The sequence below is a fragment of the Ptychodera flava genome, chromosome 2 (genome assembly GCF_041260155.1).
Source record: "Ptychodera flava strain L36383 chromosome 2, AS_Pfla_20210202, whole genome shotgun sequence".
NCBI classification, from domain to species: Eukaryota; Metazoa; Hemichordata; class Enteropneusta; family Ptychoderidae; genus Ptychodera; species Ptychodera flava.
In genome coordinates this window covers 1,545,722-1,563,369 of record NC_091929.1, presented here as the reverse complement: position 1 = coordinate 1,563,369, position 17,648 = coordinate 1,545,722, and the positions used below count along the sequence as shown (strand labels likewise).

At 37.6% G+C, this 17,648-nt stretch overlaps 1 protein-coding gene across 5 annotated transcripts in view; it reads left to right on the top strand.

The window, feature by feature from the left end:
- LOC139151247 (dynein axonemal heavy chain 1-like) overlaps positions 1 to 17,648 on the top strand; it is a 206,762-nt gene that overhangs the window by 159,954 nt on the left and 29,160 nt on the right. For 3 of the 5 annotated variants that reach the window (XM_070723931.1, XM_070723914.1, XM_070723905.1), the window contains 5 exons: positions 10,124 to 10,168; positions 13,869 to 14,051; positions 15,025 to 15,228; positions 15,489 to 15,620; positions 16,161 to 16,334. In XM_070723931.1, coding sequence (XP_070580032.1) covers positions 10,124 to 10,168; positions 13,869 to 14,051; positions 15,025 to 15,228; positions 15,489 to 15,620; positions 16,161 to 16,334 — 738 coding nt within the window. The remainder of the gene's footprint in view (positions 1 to 10,123; positions 10,169 to 13,868; positions 14,052 to 15,024; positions 15,229 to 15,488; positions 15,621 to 16,160; positions 16,335 to 17,648) is intronic. The other 2 variants (XM_070723939.1, XM_070723923.1) reach the window with 1 other exon arrangement.

Sequence of the window (17,648 nt, the reverse complement as noted above, 5' to 3'; positions counted from 1 at the left end):
GATTGGGTAAACTCAAAAATTATGCAGTGACAATGCCTAAACTCAAAGTTTGTGTTACTTTACTGACATTTACTTGTTATATATAGGCATTAAATAGCACTAAAAAGCTAAAATGGTGGTTAATAAAAGACGTTTTACTCATTCAATAACTCAAATTAGGGAAGAAAGTTAAGAGCTATAATATGTCAAGAATTATATATTCCAAACCCACAAACACTAAATTGGATGTCATAGTCGTCATGCCAAGTTGATATGACAGCAGCAACAATCAATCCCTTTTCTTTAATTGTATCGCGAGAGATATATAAGCAATAAAGCACCACTTTGAAAGGATACCACACGGTTTCGACCGGTAAACAACATATACGCACGAACTTCAGTCGTTTGTATAAGGAGTGAAATGGTCAAAACCGAGCTCGAGTGGTGTACCCAACTTATAGGGGTTGTTTATCGCTATATTATATCAGTATATCGAAACTTGTGATGAAAATACAAACAATGTGAAAGAAACCCACTTTGGAGATAGGAATGGCCAACTTTACAGTATATCGTAAATACATGCACAGTCACGTGACCGTCTGGGCAAATCAGAGCTCACTATTAATAGTGTTACTTTTAATACCACACGGGAACACGAGAGAATCTTTTATCGCTGAAAACCAATCACCATTAATCCACAATATAGCTTCTCCATAATAAGATAAGATGGATCGACAACACTTTACCTTCCTTACCAGAAAACAAGAGATCATAACCAATTTTTCGAAATTATTTTACAACGCAGAACACTATATACTCCCAATGAGGATTACATTTTCGACTGGGTACTAAAATTCAATAGCAAAATAATTCTGGAACTAAAACCCGAAAAGCCAAATGTCACAGAACGCATTCAAATTACGCAACTAAATAGTAAACAGAAGGCAAACAAACACTCTCTACACCAAGCAATAAGAAGGCGAGACAAACCTCAGAAAATGACTAAAAAGGCTTATATTCCCATTGACACCTCAATGTTTAAAATGCCTTGTGAGTGAATCTATCATTAGTTTCTTATCATGGATGACATTTAACCAATGTTAGACCCTGACGTCTTTGAAGCAAAGACCCTACAAACGGACGTTTAGGGTCAGTGCTTGAAGATACCATTCCCACCAGCATGATCGAATCAGAGAGACTAGATTGATCTAACTTTCGAGCTAGATCAGCCACCAGCAGCTGAGAAAAAATAAGTCAACATAATCATCAGAGTCAAGCGAGGTAGACAACGGCTTCAACATTATACTCCACAGAGAGGACATTCTTACACAATTCACAAAAAGCGTTCAAAAGCTTCGTTAAAGGCATTGTTCGCGATCCCAGGGACGGGCATGGCTGGTGGTGTGGCAAATGCAAAATGTTAGTCATGCTGAATCAAGGTGTAATCAAGTAATAGCTTATTTATAGATTGGGAAAATCCTAATCCTGATAGTAATGATTGAATATAAACTTTGTGAAAAGTTGAGAAAATTTGCCACTTCTTTGATTTGTATGTTTTACATTCCATGTTGTACTAGCCTGTACTATACATGAACAGTCAATACATCCGGCAAGTATTCTGTGCTGTTCTTTTATAGTTAGGTCCCCGCAATCCGAGATAAGTCTTTCTATAGTGTCAACCATTCTCTTCGATTACTGTAATCTACTCCAATAAATTCCCATTTAACTCATTTGTATGATTACAGGGAAGCCTAAGCCTATCTCTTACAATCTAAGATTTGAGATATTTGACAACAATATGTATGCAATTTTCATATTTTTCATAGGCCTAAATAACACACAGAAGAAAGTCATACTCAATGTTTTGTCCAATTGAAAGTCAAATTTTCACCGAAACAAGTAGAGGTGGCCATCTGTAAGCCAAACGAGAATTAATATTAGCAAAGATGGATATTAATTAAGCCTTTCCCATTTCCGATCCCAGTTACTCATACAACGGGGTATAAGCGAAAGCAAAGAGTATCGAATGTGTTGAAACCTAAGTGGCCCCTATTCAGTACCACGTAGCCTACAGGTACACCTTAAAGAATACTTACCAGGCCAAAATACCGAGTGTTGAATTCCTTCAAAAGTGGCAACACCTGGAAAGACACTGCGGCAACCAATTTATCACCCTGATCTCTAACTATTTACCTCTACACCCAATAAAGCACCGAGACTCAAGACAGTTGTACATCACAAACTTAAGAGAGCGATCGAAGACACTCGCTACACAGAACGCAGGATGGAAGGCTGCAAAGACGATTCTTCAAATAGGCAAAAAAAGGCTAAAAACAACACAAATATTCACAGCAACGACGACAGGTCGGGTTTTCTTCCTATACTACGGTACAAAACCAAACCAAAGGGTCTTTCAAAGGCCACCGCACTTCCCTTAAAGCCCAGCTCGAAATGGACTGGGATCATGATTAGTGCCAAGTTTGGTTGGGCGTTTTGCATAATGAGTCTGTTGGTAACGGTTGCGATCGTTCGCATTATCTGCGGATCTGTTTGCTCTCAGATCACGCTCAGGCTCGGACTAATATAGATACGTACAGCCTTCGTTTCAAGGTTCGTTTCAGTCATGCCATGGCAAATACTCGAAATAAAAATAAAGGAAAACTATCAACTTAATCAAACAAGAGTTTGCTTGAATGAATTTACCGAAGTTTCAGGCCATATCAACGTTCGTTATGTGAATGATTCAGCTGCTGACCGCCATGTACATACGGAATATTGGCGCCATCTAAAGTCGAATAATTATAAAAAAGTAAAAAGCTTATATCTGGGCTTTCTAAGAATGTATTGTTTATGGTACTTTTTTGTTTTGTTTCCGATTAGCGGTAAATATGTTACCCCTAACCCATTCCTATTTTACTACCGAGGGCGTGACAGCCCTTCACAAACAAGTCGTTACACTCTCACACACCATCAGTTAAATGAAAATAAGCAGATTATGACAGCTGAGAATACTAGCTAACAGAAAATCATAGTGGGTAAAATGCCTTAGAGGGGATGATTTCGATACCTGGCCAACGGACTAACTGTTTTGTGCATATTGTTCAAAAAATCACTTAAAATTGACACAAACTGAAAGGCTTAAGCTTTGTAACTTTCAAATATGCAACTTTCCCAATGAAACTATACATGTTTGGAAAGGCCAATTTCAGAGCTTTCAACAGTATAACATTTATATGGTTTCATAATTCATGGTTCAAGGCAGAACGGGAAACATTACCCCTACACCTTTATATTATAATTTGTTCAAAAAATCACTTAAAATTGACACAAACTGAAAGGCTTAAGCTTTGTAACTTTAAATATGGACTTTTCCCCGATAAAACTATACATATTTGGAAAGGCAAATTACAGAGCTTTCAAACAGTATAACATTTATATGGTTTCATAATTCATGGTTCAAGCAGAACGGGAAACATTACCCCTACCCCTTATATTATAATTTTGTTTAAAAAATCGCTTAAAATTGACACAAATTGAAAGGCTTAAGCTTTGTAACTTTCAAATATGCAACTTTCCCCAATGAAACTATACATGTTGGAAAGGCCATTTTCAGAGCTTTCAAACAGTATAACATTTATATGGTTTCATAATTCATGGTTCAAGGCAGAACAGGAAACATTACCCCTACCCCTTATATTATAATTTTGTTAAAAAATCACTTAAAATTGACACAAACTGAAAGGCTTAAGCTTTGTAACTTTCAAATATGGACTTTTCCCCGATAAAACTATACATTTTGGAAAGGCAAATTACAGAGCTTTCAAACAGTATAACATTTATATGGTTTCATAATTCATGGTTCAAGGCAGAACGGGAAACATTACCCCTACCCCTTATATTATAATTTTGTTCAAAAAATCGCTTAAAATTGACACAAATTGAAAGGCTTAAGCTTTGTAACTTTAAAATATGGACCTTTCCCAATAAAACTATACATGTTTGGAAAGGCCCATTTCAGAGCTTTCAAACGGTATAACATTTATATGGTTTCATAATTCATGGTTCAAGGCAGAAAGGGAAACATTACCCCTACCCCTTATATTATAATTTTGTTTAAAAAATGACTTAAAATTGACACAAACTGAAAGGCTTAAGCTTTGTAACTTTAAAATATGGACTTTTCCCAATTAAACTATACATGTTTAGAAAGGCCCATTTCAGAGCTTTCAAACAGTATAACATTTATATGGTTTCATAATTCATGGTTCGAGGCAGAAAGGGAAACATTACCCCTACCCCATATGTTGTAATTTCGTTCTTAAAAAATCACTTAAAATTTACACAAACTGAAAGGCATAAGCTTTGTAACTTTAAAATATGGACTTTTCCCAATAAAACTATACATGTTTGGAAAGGCCCACTTCAGAGCTTTCAAACAGTGTAACATTTTTATGGTTTCGTAATTCATGGTTCGAGGCAGAAAGGGAAACATTACCCCTACCCCATATGTTGTAATTTCGTTCTTAAAAAATCACTTAAAATCGACACAAACCGAAGGTTTAAGCTTTTTAACTTTTAAATATGCAACTAATCCCCATAAATCTATATATTTTTAGAAAGGTCTGATGCAGCACTTTCAAAAATGTAACATTTTTATGGTTTCATCATTCATGATTCGAACAGAAAGAAAGGGAAACATTACCCCTACCCCTTATGTTACACACGGATATGTGCATACCGCGTAATAAGAAAACAAGCTCATGCACCCACTAAATCTCAAGAAATCAAGACACATACTTTTAATCTTGTTTTTCTTGTTTATTGCACTGAGTTCTTCCAAAAAATATATAAATATCTTATGAAAAATTGTTTGGAGGAACGGGAACTTAATTATTGGGTGTGAAATTTCGCAAATTTTACGATTTACGGCCAATGACCGATATAAAGTCTAATCGACGTTCGAATATTAATTAATCCCTATTAAGTTATATATCAATGAAAAGGCCATGATCTTGGCTTTCTAAAAATGTAACGTTTATAGTATTTTATTGTTTCTGTTTCCGTTGAGCGGTAGATACGTGACCCTACCCCATCGTTAAAATCCAAGATGGCGGCCAAGATGGCGGCAAAGATGGCGCCAAATGAACCCATGGGACACGATTTGATTTTGGGAACATCAAAATTCTTAAATATAGACCCTAAGGATTACAAAAATGTAAGTTAAAAAAAATACATCCATGGGGTGCATGGGAACCCTACCTTCCGACCCGATAATGTTGTAGGTTGATTTTTTTAACCTTTCACACACTTAACTAAGTATTCATTTTGTACAGCAAAGTGTGATCTCTCAGTATGTACAAGTACAGTAGTATATTGCACAATTCAAACAAGTGTCATTCATAAACAACCTGTTTATGTTTACAGGGATGCAGGTAACTGAAAGATACTGGGGCTGTGATTGTGTTTAGGAGGGTGCAATAGTACTAGTGAAAATACCAAGTGATATACTGTGTAGTACATCTACATAAAACTATACTCCTACGGATTTACATAAGACAGTCTAAATGATTCATACTCTTAACAGGTGAACTCATGTTTAACACTGAGGCGACAGGTTTCCACTATCACCCATCTCAGATTTCCATGTTTACTGGTCGGCAGCTGTTTGTTTGAGCAGTTATAGTCTGAACTACCGTGAGCTGACATGTGATCTTTACTGTGTTGGTGTATTCAAGGTTCATACAGCCTAGGGAGCCGTATGGAAATGTCAAATACTATTTGCATAATAAAAAATAATGTTATTACGCATTTGAGAGATGATAGACCAGGGAAATCAATCATTAACTACTCAGATGCATTTTTCATCGCACACAGACTCGCTCTCTTCCAAAACAGGAGCTGCTCTGGCTGTGACCCTGTCTAGCGATCATCCGATGCAATCATCATAGTAACTTGATCATTCCTCAAACGCAAACGTGTTAGACTCAATCATTCACTTCACACAGCCATACACAAAAGTACATCCTACTCACCGATAGTTTGTGAGTGAATATTTTCTTTTATTTCCGTGTAAACTGTGTAATAAAGGGTCGTAATACCAACAAAATGTTCAGTCCATGCATAGTCAAGTTCTGCGGTCCTCCATCAAAGACTTTCACACATTGTGCTCTTGCCAGCACACTTGTCTGTACCATAGATGACACAGTGGTAAATGGCAAGTGAGGCAACAGTTGCTTGTGACAATAACACAATTAGGACGAGTTCCATGGCCTACTATCTGTCCTTCATGTTGACACATCACGCAACCACATCTTCCATCCGGATTGCGACCCATTCGATGACCAACTCTTTCCACATTGGTAGGAATGAGACGTAGTGCCGTCAGACTAGATCCTCTTGGGGGACGTTGCCGTGATGAGAAATTACCGATCAGCTGTTTTGCTACTTGGGCGCGAAACATGAGCTGACGTCTGTATCTCGATCCACTTTGACCGTATCCATGAACTGATGCCATGTTGTGGAAAGCGTTCATGAGTGCCTTGTTCAGCTCGTGGTAAATCACAGCTCTATGCCATTGTGGGATGATCGACCAGGCATGTAGTAACCCAGCTGTTAATCAGTCAAGTCCACACCTATGAAGTACTGATTGTATATTACGGCAAAGTTCTGGCATATTACTGCAATTTGTTCAAAAGTATCAGTTCCTGTATCTTTACATCGACACCTCATTTGCTGTCTGTTCAGTCTTCATGCACTGACTGCCGTACTCGTAAACTTCACCATTTTTGTGTCTTTCCATGCACACACTGTCATTGTGCCATCTTAAAATACTGAGAAACTACCCCGTGGCCATCGTTCTTTGCCGTCTCCATCAGGCGGTAGAACATGCGGATCATAGTTCTCAGCATTTTCTATTTCATCGGGTAAACCTAAGGTGTACATCCTGCAGGTTCCCGTGGCAGCAACATTATGCACATAGAGATTATCAAACAATGGGGCAGTAGTGTAATATGAGTCCATAATGACATGATGTCCTATTAAGAAATAATAAGAAACTCATAGTAAGGTCGAATCAGCCGGGAAACAACTTGCCCAGGTTTGTTTCCCCTGAAAACTCAGGGGTCGTCTGCTGCATCAGGATCAAGCGGGTGATGACAGGTATCAGCGACAGGTTGATGGACTTCGTCGTTGAAAACATAACCCGTGGCGGACTCACTGAGAGTGTAAACTCTCATTCCATATTTATGCAGTTTTGCTGGATTGTAGAGAACATTCTTTGTGCGGCCCCGGTAGGGGATGACTCCTTCGTTGATTGCCAGTTGGCACATCAGGCTTCAGTGCATTCTGCTGTTTGCATCCACTTTCAACATTCTATAATGCATCAGTAGCTTGAAGCGATCACAGGAAAAAAGTTCTCTTGACGAAATTATGACTGAAGCAAACATGGTCCGACCAATACAGCTGGATTTCAGGCTGCCAGCAAATTCCAAATAGCACCATCACTCCAATGACTGCTCTCATTTCGACAACTGTCGTCGGTGTCCAGGCCGATCTTTGACGTTCCCTTGCATTTGCTCCTTTGTCTAGCATAACGACTTGTGCATTGGGTAATGAATCTTATCAGATCCTATTTTATACAAATCAATATAAATATACGTAACTTTTATTTCAATATAATTCATATATACATGTAAGTCACAGGGTAAATAGGAAATGGAAAAATAGCAAAACTGCTTGTCAACATCCATTTCCTTTATGAATACAATTATGATTAATCTAATAAACATATATTTGAGGGTGATAGTCCATCAATTCTTGTCGAATATTTGCCAAAACCCATTCGACTTCTGAAGAATTGTCTGACAGCGGGTTTATTAGACCAATGAACCCCGGTAAAAGATCAAAATTACCAGTTCGTTGGGCTGTGAATGGCTTGTTCACGGTACCAGCGGCAATACTTGTTTCGTAGTATTCCTGTCCACACTCAATTTCGCCGATGACAAATAACATTCACTCACACTTCATATTTCATATGTACTAGTATTTCATGATTCTATTCAGATAATAAATTCATGAAATGCATTTTCTCTTTCATATGTAAATAACGAGCTCCCCAATTTGCTACACATTGAGGGATTTTCTCACTTTCCCCGATATTTTGTAGATCATTCTCAAGAGAACAGATCATCCAGTTATTGATATTAACCAGCCGTTCTCAGAGAACTAACGGGACAGCCAGGTCAAGGGAAATCTTAGTAGAAAAGAAGCTGTTGCCGCAGTGTTGAAATCTACTGATATCAGTGAAATATTTGCATGTAGTATGCTATCATATAACCAGTCCGGGTCAGCTCTCCAAAATTGGAGCGCTATACCATAATATTTCCCCACTCTCATTAGCCAATCAGTGGCCAGCGCGCCATCAGTAAAAACTGTATTTCCTGGCAACCTCCACATGCGTCCTTCGTTACGTACGCCATACTGTGTCGAACTCCCGCGCCGTTTTCTGTCATAATGTCGAACAGTTGTGTGGCCACTCTGTCAAAACACAATTTCAAAAGCGCGTACCAGTTTTATTCTGGCTAAGACAACCAAACCCCATATATCGCTGTGATTCCTAGACTCTGGCTTGAAGTCTTGCGAAATATAAATCGTGTACCTACACAGATCGTTCAGAATACCCCATTTGTATCGGTGATGGCAGCGATACAAATTCTACCGTATGGGAACAGTTGTGTGGCCACTCTGTCAACACATTTTCAAAATCGCGTACCATTTTTAGTCTGCGTTTGACAACTACAAAACAGGTATCGTTTTAAAGCTCTGACATTGCTCTTCTTCCTTGCAAAATGTTATACGCGTACCTACACAAATAACCTTTATAACAGTATTTCTAATAGAGATGACGAACATCCACAAATGATTCTCGGTACTTGAGCGAAATCGATGAACTGGGGTAGAAATGAATCGTCAATATTTCGAATATTTGTTCACTAATCGGACTCCTTGTTGGACATGACCTTCTGCAGAACACGTGGATTATGTTGACTGTCGAAATTCGTCGAAATTCACAAGACAGGGGCTTAATAAGCGGCCCAAAACTGCCGATCACACTTGGTGGGTAATTTGTGACCCAGCGTGACCTGTACTGTATTAATGATGTAATCTGGTCGATGATTGGCTGAATTTCGAAATACATTATCATAATGAGTCTCCAATTTGGAGCTGACCAGGACTGCTAACTATTAGGAGCTGGATAAGTCATTTTGATAAATTTTGAAATTTCTGATAATCAACAGTACAAGCAGTGACTGCATGCCACTTGCACATCAGTTGCAGGCATCAAAACATCTACAAAAAATGTATTCTGTGTTTGTAAGCTATATATTATTTTTATACATCTATTGCTGTTAGAATTGTACAGTGCTCAACTGATTTGCTGCAATATGTGTACAAATAAGAATGGGGAATCCCATACCGGTATGCGTATAAATTGAGCTTTTTGTTGAACCTTCAACAGTGGTCACTCAATGGTTTCGTTTTTTACATTGCACTATTGAAGTTTCAGGAATTATAAGTTTCAGCAAAGATAAACGAAAATGCAGTTTAATTCTGAATGAAAAGACCACTTTTAACATTACATTTACAATATAACACTGTTGGAGTCCATATTGCTGAACATTGCAAGCTAATTTAAGGCATGTCAAAACTTTGCCAACTGAGTACAGCTAGTACAGTGCGTGTGCATAAATGCATTATATTGTATTTGCAGAATTACAGCATAACAGTGTATGCAAATAAACTTTCTTACAGTAATATTTCTTTCAGTTGACAGGCCTATTCATCTCTTTGTATTTCAAGGCACACATCAAGATATCAATGTTCAAGTGTCAATTTTGGACAGTGATATATATTGTATATTGTCCAGCGCCCTATCCTGGAGAGATTTCACTATCCTTCACTAAATTCTACACTGAAAATACTGTTCTCATCCTTTCTGTATATAATTTCACAGTCTTCAGTCCTTCTACGTCCTTCATTTTTAGTCTAATCCTTACCATGATATGTAAAACTTGACAAACAGTGTATGTATCCTTTTGTCAAAGTATGTGTTACGTAACTCATCACTGCCTTCTTTCCTTATTAGCGAGAGGTGTCGAAGAAAGGTGAAAGGCCCGATAGTACCAAAATAGTGAGTTTTGTTTCACAAGAAAACGACAGATAATAGATAGCATCATTGACATTGATGTAAAAATGAGCATCACTGCAATTATTCACTTGTCATCACTATCATCGTACAATAGTCATATCACCCTAAGAATCTTTTCTCATTCTTTCCCACTCCATACCCATCCCCTCCTCTATCCATATCTTGTCCCATATCACTCCCCATCCCCTCCTCTATCCATATCTTGTCCCATATCACTCCCCGTCCCCTCCTCTATCCATATCTTGTCCCATATCACTCCCCGTCCCCTCCTCTATCCATATCTTGTCCCATATCACTCCCCATCCCCTCCTCTATCCATATCTTGTCCCATATCACTCCCCATCCCCTCCTCTATCCATATCTTGTCCCATATCACTCCCCATCCCCTCCTCTATCCATATCTTGTCCCATATCACTCCCCATCCCCTCCTCTATCCATATCTTGTCCCATATCACTCCCCATCCCCTCCTCTATCCATATCTTGTCCCATATCACTCCCCATCCCTTCCAGTGAGTCATACATATCCAACCCTGCATACCCCTCTCATTCTTATCTCTCACCATTTCCCTGCTCATTACTTCCCCTCACCCCCTCTTTCACATCCCACTTGAGTCCCCTTCCTCTCATCCCTCATTCCTTCTTCCATTTTCTAATATCATCCCATTCTTATTGCCATGCATTCATCATTCATGCACTGACTCTGATTATTCATCTAACCCATATCTTTCTCCACATGCACATTTCTATTCTGTCATTGCTGGGGAATATTCTAGGTATTTCCATGGTAACGTAGCCACTTCATCCCTTATTGAACATGAGTTTTGATTATTAATTGATAAACCTATATAGACTCAATACGACAGTTGAGTCATTTCTGTAATCACACAGCTTATCTATAAACTGAATTTGACATGTTCGAAGTGGGATACAGATTGTAATTTGTTTATTATTGATGTACTATTTCATTCTCACTATTTATATATTTCATCTTCTGCATTTATAACTGCCCCTCTGTAATTCACCATAACTGAAATCATAGTTGTTATTATCTTTGCACATTTGCCTTATGATTTCAGACAAGGTCTCACATTTCATCTGTCAGATCTGCCACAACATAACTGCAGACAGAGATACATTCATCGTACTGTTCACTACACACACACATACACTGTATTCTTCACTATACACATACACTGTACACTTCACCATACACATACACTGTACTCTTCACCATACACATACACTGTACTCTTCACCATACACATACACTGTACACTTCACCATACACATACACTGTACACTTCACCATACACATACACTGTACTCTTCACCATACACATACACTGTACACTTCACCATACACATACACTGTACACTTCACCATACACATACATGTACTCTTCACCATACACATACCAGTACTCTTCACCATACACATACACTGTACTCTTCACCACACACATACACTGTACACTTCACCGATACACATACACTGTACTCTTCACCATAACACATACACTGTACACTTCACCATACACATACACTGTACTCTTCACCATACACATACACTGTACACTTCACCATACACATACACTGTACACTTCACCATACACATACACCGTACTCTTCACCATACACATACACTGTACTCTTCACCATACACATACACTGTACTCTTCACCATTATACACATACACTGTACACTTCACCATACACATACACCTGTACACTTCACCATACACATACACCGTACTCTTCACCATACACATACACTGTACACTTCACCATACACATACACTGTACTCTTCACCATACACATACACTGTACTCTTCACCGTACACATACACTGTACTCTTCACCATACACATACACTGTACACTTCACCATACACATACCTGTACTCTTCACCATACACATACACTGTACACTTCACCATACACATACACCGTACACTTCACCATACACATACACCGTACACTTCACCATACACATACACCGTACTCTTCACCATACACATACACTGTACTCTTCACCATACACATACACTGTACTCTTCACCATACACATACACTGTACTCTTCACCATACACATACACTGTACACTTCACCATACACATACCACTGTACTCTTCACCATACACATACACTGTACACTTCACCATACACATACACTGTACACTTCACCATACACATACACTGTACTCTTCACCATACACATACACTGTACACTTCACCATACACATACACTGTACTCTTCACCATACACATACACTGTACTCTTCACCATACACATACACTGTACTCTTCACCATACACATACACTGTACTCTTCACCATACACATACACTGTACACTTCACCATACACATACACCGTACTCTTCACCATACACATACACTGTACTCTTCACCATACACATACACTGTACTCTTCACCATACACATACACTGTACTCTTCACCATACACATACACTGTACTCTTCACCATACACATACACTGTACTCTTCACCATACACATACACTGTACTCTTCACCATACACATACACTGTACTCTTCACCATACACATACACTGTACTCTTCACCATTATCACTCACATACAGGTATGTACATGTGCCAGCCTGTATAGCTGCCATTGCGCTTTTTAGCAATGCTGCTGTTAGCTTCATGACAGAGCCCTCTATGCCTGAAGTAGCTCTAATGTTGAAACTGTACATTTCTGCCAAGATTATGCTCTTCTCATTCACTAGAAAACTGTGGAGTTCTATATCCAGCAATATGACATTAAACTGGTCCAATTCTCTTATCCAGCTGTTTGAAACACATCTCAATATTATTTTCATTTCATTGCCATCATTCAAGAAGTATGTTTGAAATAGATTTTCCTCAGATTAACTTGCTATCCCTTCCCCCAAATCAGTGCATCAATACTCTAAGCTTTCACCCTGTACAATCTAATCATGATGAAATTCTTCTGCATACACTGCATGATGGGATAGATGTCCCACAGACAACTCTAACTTCAAGAATTAGCATGACTGCTCTGTCACCATGCTGTAAATTTCATATTCCATATCCTAGCATAATCATGTTGACAGAATTGTTGTAAGCAAGTGTGTATGCATTGCCGATAATGAACCTCACAGAATGACGCTGAGTATATCAATTTAAACTAACCTTTTACATTTCAGTGCAGTCTTTGCTTTGTTCAAGGCGACCTTTTTCAACCTGTCAATATATCAACCAGCCTATTGCATTCAACATGCTTGGCATTTCACTCAACCTAGCTAGCATGTTAATTTGCAATGACTTTGGCTGGGTATGCATAGCTTTCTGCAAAACTGATATAGTACAGAAAGTCTGGCTTGTGCAATCAGTCATGACATGTTTATATTGCTTCATACTATTAACACAGCATTTGTCATGGGTCCAATAGCATCATTATGGTGTGGTTAGCATGGCAATTATCATGTGTGATATTGCATTTTATCAAATTGTCTTGGCATCATAGAAATTAGCTAATTTGTTGAACATTTATTCTTCATTGTAAAATCTTCACCACCATCATCATGAACCGGCAATGTATGGCTGAAACAAACTAAAATGGTGATAACATGTTTCATTTTGGAATCATACTGAATGAGTTGAACTGAATACACCATGCCTTTTCCTTTAACAGCAAATATTTGCCAGTTTTGCAAGCGAGTTCAAAGACCATCTTGAAGGATTTAAAAGAATTTTTGACAGTCCAGATCCACATAGGGAACCTCTACCTGGACATTGGAATGATGATATAGATGATTTCCAGAAACTTGTCGTTTTACGATGTATTCGTGCTGATAAAGTAACCAATGCTATGCAGGTATGATGTGTCCTTAAAGTGAAACATTCATAATATATGTAACAATTCAACATCAGTGTTGCATCCATGACAATGCAACATCAGAGTGTTGCATCCATGACAATGCAACATCAGAGTGTTGCATCCACGCCAGTTCAACTTCAGAATGTTACATTTTGAGCCATTCATCTCAGACAGCAAAACTAACTGTCACTTTAGTTAAGGTAGTGTGCACCTTGAAAGTAAAAACAAGAACTTTCGCCCAAATTTTCCTCAAGGAATCTTTCAACCATTCACTTTCAAAATCGAGAATAAAAATTTGGGATCACTGTGCAAATTTTGGCAGTAGAGAAACAAATTACCAAAGATTTACCAATAATCTTTCCGGCCCTGATACAGTTCTAAATACAAAAGTAGGTCTGGAATTTGACGTGTTCATCCAAATTTGGAATGGCCGCCATCCCTTTGTTAACTCTATGGTGAAAAATTTTCCATAGCAAAAAAATTAAGAAGGTGAAAGTTTTTATTCAAAGAACTTCAAAATGAACCCCACAAGTGGTAGATTGGAAAAGAATTGAAAAAGTTTGAGAGTCGAAATACCTGTCCCAGAGGTGCATGCTACCTCACAGAGGAATTTGATGTTATATGATGTTCAGATGAAGAATATTGAGAGTAGTGTTTTTCAAGAATTTATTTCAAATATCAATGAGTGTTATGTTTTTACTTTCAATTTGCATTGTGTCACTGGTATCATGTCAGTTTTGACTCGCAGCAGGAAAGTTAAAATCTTCAGGAAACTGGTTTCATTTTTGTGAACACTGTATATTTGTACACTCAAAGCAGTGACTGCAATACTTGTCACATGTACAGGGCTGATAGAGTCAAGTAGTTTCTGCAATACTTGTCACATGTACAGGGCTGATAGAGTCAAGTAGTTTTTCTACGTAACTCGTGCATTATTATACTAAAGTTACTGTAACTTTTTACAATGCAGGACTATGTGGCTAAGCATCTTGGTCAGCGTTTCATAGAACCACAGACAGCTGATCTGGCCATTGCATTCAAAGATTCCTCACCCCAGACTCCATTGATATTTGTATTGTCTGCTGGTACTGATCCTGCGGCAGATCTTTACAAATTTGCAGAAGAAATGAGATTTGCCAAGAAGCTGAGTTCAATTTCCCTCGGACAGGGACAGGCAAGTCAGAGAAAAGTCATTCTCCTCCTTCTTGACTGTAGTCTAATGAAATTACTGTCTGTTGAGTTTGACTGTCAGTATTAAGATTTAATTTTTGTTGAAAGTGTGACTTTTATTTTGTTAGAAATATTATCATTGATGGTTGAGATCACTGTCATGCAAGTTTTTCAATAATTTTATAGTCAAGTTCAAAATACCATATCAAGCTTTGGTTTCCCCTGAGTTACAACTGTATAATAAGTCCCCTTAATCCATCACAGGGCCCACGTGCTGAAGCCATGATGCGTAGTGCAATGGATCGTGGTAAATGGGTGTTTTTCCAGAATTGTCACTTGTCACCTAGTTGGATGCCAGCGTTGGAAAGATTGATTGAAAATATTGACCCTGACAAGGTAAGTTAAACAGATATGCTAATGACTGACCATGGAATAAGAATAAGAGTGTTGTTTTACAAAAAAGCACTATATGCTTATCTTCATACTACAGAGTGTAGAAGATTGCAAAATTAAAACTTGTATGTTCTTCTGTATTATATCTGTCACAGATTGCAAATACCATCGGTCTCTAACTTACTGATATCTTTAGAAAAACAACACATTATTTCTCAGTCACTAATAAGAAAATCGTTAAAAATCCAAGAAACATGCAAATAAGATGTGTCTTACATGCACTGTGACATTGCAACTTTGTAATCACATACAATCATCAGAAATGCTTAACTTTGCTATTCCTACAATAAAGAAGACCTTAACTTCTTTAGATTCTTATAATCTATGCCCAAGATACTTAGTAATACTGACAATACCTTCTCATCAAATATGATAATGTCTAGGCTGTAGAAATGTCACTTGATATCAAAGAACAATGACAGGATAACGTATTTTTTCTCAAACCAATATACAAAGTCATCCTCATATTTGTCTTAATTGTAGGTTCATCGCGATTTCCGTCTATGGTTGACAAGTATGCCAAGTCCAAAGTTCCCAGTACCAGTATTACAAAATGGGGCAAAAATGACCATGGAACCACCCAAAGGAATCAAAGCTAACTTACTGCAATCCTATGTCAGTTACAACGATGATTTGCTAAACTCCTGTGGTGACAAGGTGAGAACCCCATCTACACCTCATAGAATGAACATTGACATTGTACACACAGGTAAATTGCCAGAACATACCAAAATCAGGGATTAGTATTCTTTATTCTTTTAAGGTGGAGCTGCATGTTGCCAACACAGTTTTTTTCAAAGCAATATTTCTCATCAAAAATGACAAGGAAACCCCCTCATACCATATATTTTCGAAAAGCAGAGACTAAGTTTAGTATGGTAGCAGTAGTTTACTCAAGGGATGAAATGTAATATTTCACTTGAAAGATGAGTATATGTAGAAAAAACGACTATTTTATTTTGCATTATCTATCTTCATTCTAAAATGGTAGGGGTTTAAAGACTGATACTCTAAAAAGTTGATTAAAATAATGATAAGCAAAATTAAAATGCCTCTTATATATATATTTATTTCATATACTATTGACCTATGCCTCTTATTATATTCAAAATGTAAGAATTTTATTGTCAAACAAAATAGTCGTTTTGTTATATAGCATTTAAAGAACATATTGTGAAAATTTCAGAAAATTTGAGCCAGCCAGAGTGGAGTTACATTCTTTGGAAATTTTGATATTGGGAGGAAAAAGAGGCCAGGAAATCATGTGATTTGCATACATTTGCATAAATTAACACGTCTTCATCACGTAACTTTAAACTGCTTGACAAGCTACAAGGTGAACCTAACCAATATTTTAATCTGGGGTGAATAAATTAATTAAACTTGAATAAATATTTGCAAAAAAGTGATTTTTGAGTAAAATATGCTGAATTGGTTGCAGCGCCCCCTTAAATCAACCCCAACATTTTTGAAAGTAACATTAGTTCTCAGTTTTAGTCTAATACTTGACTGTTCAGAAACACATTCAAAACAAGACAAATATAAAGATTCTCAACAATATGGTGTTGCTGTATTATTTTACAGGTCATTGTTTGCCAAGTTTGGAATCTACGAACAGTGATACTCAAAAAGTAACATGATACCATTCTTTTTGTTTGTCAAATCACAGACACTTTTAATGGATAGCATAATAAATGCTAAATTATTGGTAAATGTATGTGTATGTCAATGACAAGCCAAGCATCTGCCTGTGTATATGCATGTGTAAATTGTACCATGCATTCAGCTGTGAACGGGAGCAAACAGCTAAGGGTAATGACAAGTGTCAGATTCAAATGAGATTGTCTTCTGCAGTGAGAATGTCTTTATCCAAGTAAGACAAAATTAATATAACAGTCTTAGCAAGTTAATGATAGTGGTACATCAATGAATAGTACCCTCTGCTTTGACAAGGTATGTCTTTGTATTCTC